Source organism: Echinops telfairi, unplaced genomic scaffold (assembly GCF_000313985.2).
Source record: "Echinops telfairi isolate 266 unplaced genomic scaffold, ASM31398v2 ScPeMD7_9;HRSCAF=40, whole genome shotgun sequence".
In the NCBI taxonomy this organism is placed as follows: domain Eukaryota; kingdom Metazoa; phylum Chordata; class Mammalia; order Afrosoricida; family Tenrecidae; genus Echinops; species Echinops telfairi.
In genome coordinates, this window is record NW_022103906.1 from 36,379,920 (window position 1) to 36,384,570 (window position 4,651).

A 4,651-nucleotide genomic window follows, 5' to 3' on the forward strand; every position below is an offset into this window, starting at 1 on the left:
AAATTATGGTATATGCATCCAATGGGCTTTAGAGACATAAACATAACTCTTGAATCCTCACAACATTGTTATGATATGGGTAGTATTATTAGTACTATTTTATAGAAGAGGAACCTGAGGCTCAAAAACAAGTAGTTTGCCATTTCGAGATTTACCTTGATGTTCAATTAAGTCTGTGATAGGACATGTAAATAGCTTGCCAAAGCAAACATCACTCCTGAGTGGCCAAGGCAGAATCTAACTTTAGACAGTTCAGCTTCAATGGTGGTGTTTTTGACCATTGTGCTATACAAATACACCCACATCAACAAAATTAGAAGTAATACAGGATATCTCAATGTCTGGTTCTTGGGCAGGCATATCAAATGCTTCCTGTTTTAAAAATTATTTTCAATTCTTCTTCTACTAGCTATACTTCAGTACAATTTGAGACCTGCTAGACAAAGCCCAGGGATATCATAAGGACTTTTTCCAGGAAATCATTTGCCATCTCTTAAGAGATGAATGATGAAAGAATAGGGTTCCATTTCTGAGGGATTAGTTTCTGAAAACTTTATGAATAGCTGTGGACCCTTGTCTGATATAGTTTCAGAATATAAACCCTTCAGGTCCGAAGACACTCAAAATACTATTGAGGAAGGGTTGCTTCCTCAAAGTAGAGTTAACCTTAATGTTGTGGCTAGAGTAAATCTTTTATGATTTTAATTTGCTGTTGAGACACTATTCAAAATGAGATGAAAAAGCTGCAAAATCCATTAATGATCAGAACATGGGATATATGACAAAGTACGAATTTAGGAATTTTGGAAGAAATCAATCATGAAATGAATAACATAAAGATCAATATGCTAGGCATTAGTACCTGTACAAGGCAGATTTGTGTTCAATGGCAATCAGCATGAGGTTCAGTTTTGTAAAGCAGATCCTGGGAAGGAAAACAAATACTTTTGAAGAGGTGAAAACAGAAAAGGACAAGTTTATAGGAACTTTATTGATACTTTACGCTTAGTATCTGGGAGAAAACCAACAACTTGGCAAAGGAAGGACCTCATAAATACAGAATTCAGTAGTAAGCATATCCATACAAAGACAGTGATCGCCCATGAACCAGACCGGATATAGATGGGATTGTCCTACACAAATGTCTAATTTGAGGGAATTCTGTCTTACTCATTTCTTGCTTGTCAGTGTTTCTCAGGGAGCCTGGCCTAGAGTGAACTGCCAATGAACTTTCTTCAAAGAACAGCATTTCATAAGGAAGGAGAAAATCTTCCCTTAACTTACATTGACACTTCAGGAAAAGTCATTCCTTCAAAGTCATCAGAAAGACGTTGAGTCAAGATTTTGTTCTTCAAGCCATTTATAAACTGTTTTTTCCAGAGATGTTTAGGAATCACCTGGAATATACAATCATGTTACCTCATGGAGAGTTCATATCATTATTTAAGTTCTCATTATTAATGAAATTGGATTAGTGTTTATAATCTAAGTGTTTTCATTGCTAAGAGAGATTTAAAAGAAAAAGAAGATAATAACAGAGAAAAAGAAACCTCATAAGACTATTTTTAAAAGATAAAAAGGAAAACAAGAGAATAAAATATGCTGTGGATAGTAGACTTTGGGTACTCCAAAGAAAATCATTTAGGTGAATCTAATCTAATTTTAAGCTTAAGACAATGTCTGTATCAATCAATCAAGAATCAATCAGAAATGCTTTTCATGCTGCCATTTCTTGCTATAAACAATATAATTAATATGACCTGAAATTCTTGCATCTGATTACTCAAGGTGCTGTGCATTAGTCATTGGGCTGCTAACCACAAGGTTGGCAGTTGAAACCCACAACTGCTTTGCAAGAAAAACAAAAATACAAAAAACTCGACTTTCTGCTTTTTCAAAGATTTATAGTCTTATGAGCCCTATCTAGAGTCTCTATGGATTGGAATTCACTTGATTTACTCATAGATTTACACTGCAGCTTGTCTGTCTCTTTGTCAGACTGTGGTGGCTTTGTGTGCTGCTGTCCTGATGAAAGCTATGTCCCTGATTTTTCGATTGCCAGCAGGATCACCCAAAGTGAACAGGTTTCAGTGGAGCTTCAGGACTGAGAACAGACCACAAAGAAGTAATCAGCTGTCCACTCTTGAGGAATTAGGCTGAAAGCCTCATGCATAGCATTGAAATATTGTCGGACGGTGAAAGCCTAATGATTAGAAACAGAACAACGTTGGAGATGGTGACAGATGAGCCCCTTTCGTCTGAAGGCACTCAAAGTTTGACTGAGGAAGAGCTGCCTTCTTAAGGTAAAATCGACCATAATAATGTGAATGGAGTGAAGCTTGTGGGGAAAAAGCCATCAGGGCCTTCTTTTGCTGATGGGGTACAACTCAAAATGATGTGTGTGTGTGTGGGAGGGAGGTCGGGAACAACTTCAAAAAAATCTACTGATAATTGGAACTTGGAATGTAAAGATTATGAATCTAGGAAATTTGGAAGTCATCAGAAATGAAGTGGAATGCATAAAGATCAATAACATAGGGGTTAGAGAGCTGAGATGGGAACTGGCTAAGGCAGCTGCACCCTGGTCCAACCATCACAAAGCAAGAGACCCGAGAACTAGAAAGGCGAGGCTCAATGAGCCATTTATCCCTGCACCCTTCAATTAACCCCATGTGTGTATCGGCCAGGTTGGCACAATAAACTACCTACCTCAGACTGATATTGGACATTTTGTAAACCAGAACAATCTTATTGTTTCCTGTACTGGGAACGACACAATCAAGAGGAATGGCATTGCTGTAAGGTGTTGTCAGGTCAGTTTCAACTCATAGAAACACCAAAACTCATGTACAGCAGAACTGAACACTGTCTAGTCCTATGCCACAGTGACAATTGTTCTTATGGTTTAGCTCTTCAATGTAGCCATTATGTCAATATATTTTGTCAAAGATCTTCCTCTTGTTCACCTCCCTGCTGCTTTACCAAGCATAATGTCCTTCTCCAGGGAGTGGTCTCTTCTGACAACGCATCCACAGTCTTGCCCCCCTTGCCGCTAAGGAGTATTCCAGCTAAACATCTTCCAAAACAAATGTATTTGGTTTTTTTGGTTTTTTGGAAGTCCACGGCAAATTTTTTTCATCAGTGCTATAATTCAAATGCATTCATTCTTTTTCTGTGTTCCATATTCAATGTCCAACTTTCACATGCATATGAGGTGACTGAAAATACTATGGCTTGAGTCAGGCAGGCCTTAGACCTCATAAATGGAAAAAAGATTGAAGTGGTCAAGGATTTTGTCTTACATGGATCCACAATCAATGCTCTTGGAAGTAACAGTCAAAAGATCGGAAGATGCATTTCACTGGGTAAATCTCCTTCACAAGATCTTTTTAAAGTGTTGAAAAGCAAGGATGTTATTTTGAGGATGAAAGTACACCTGACCAAAGCTGTGTTACTTTCAATTGCCTCATATTCATGTGAAATTTGGACACTGAGTACGGAAGATTGAAGAATTGATGCATTTGAATTACAGTGCTGGTGAAGAATATTGACTTCCAAAGAAACAAACATATCTTTCTTGAAAAAAATACAACCAGAATGCTCTTTAGAGTCATGGAAGGTGAGACTTTGTCTTATGTATTTTGGACAACCGGTGAGGAGAGAGCAGCCCCTGGAGAAGGACGTCATGCTGGGTAAAGTAGAGGGTCAGGGAAAAAGGAGAAAGCCCTTGACAAAATGGATTGACCCGGTGATTGCAACAATGGGATCAAACACAATAAAAATTATGAGGATGGCACAGAGCAAGTCAGTATTTAGCTCTGTTGTACAGGGGCGCATGATGAGTTGGAAGCCACTCGATGGCACCGAACAACAACAGTAACAAACAACAAGCAAACAAAACAGAACAAGTCAACTTCTTATAAGCTATTGTATAGATCTTATGCAGGCATCAGTACATGAAGTTAAAGTCTATTCATTTTAGTGACATCATGGCTAATTCGTATTGAATTCTTTATATCTTTTCATATTCAAGAAGCAATTATAGAAGAGTTCTGGTCCTCGCTAACAACATATGGCAAAGAAAAGACATCAAAGGTATTTGTCTGGGGAAGAACGAGGTGAAATTTGTTATTTGCAGACAATATGATTTTATATATTTAAAATCTCCAAATCTCCACAAGTGGAGGGTTGGAAGTGATAGAGGAGTATGACAGAGTGGCAGGACACAAGATCAACAAACAGAAGTCTATCGGACTGCTATACTCATCAGACAAAATCACAGAAAGGGTGATTAAAAAGGTAGTACCCTTTACAATAGCCGAGCACATATTGTAATATCTAGGGATATACCTGACTAAAAAAATACAAAAACAAATGATTTATATGAGAAAACTACAGAACACTATTATAAGAAACCAAGACTGACCTCAACAAATGGAAGAATATTCCATGCTCATGATTGGAAGACTCAATATCATAAAGATGTCAGTTCTGCCCAAGGCACTATATAAGTTTAATGCTATCCTGATATGAATATCAATCATCCTCTTCAAAGAATTGAAAAACTGTTTACCAACTTCATATGGAGAGGGAAGAAGCCCAGGGTTAGCAGAGAACTCTTAAAGAAGAAGGACATAGTGGGAGGGCTTGC

General features: G+C 37.8%; 1 protein-coding gene across 1 annotated transcript in view; it reads right to left on the reverse strand.

The window, feature by feature from the left end:
- Positions 1–4,651, reverse strand: part of KCNU1 (potassium calcium-activated channel subfamily U member 1) — a 193,909-nt gene that overhangs the window by 115,317 nt on the left and 73,941 nt on the right. The window contains exons 13-14 of the mRNA XM_045286870.1: positions 1,285–1,397; positions 869–925 (exon numbers count right to left, since the gene is read on the reverse strand). Of these exons, the coding sequence (XP_045142805.1) occupies positions 869–925; positions 1,285–1,397 (170 nt within the window). The remainder of the gene's footprint in view (positions 1–868; positions 926–1,284; positions 1,398–4,651) is intronic.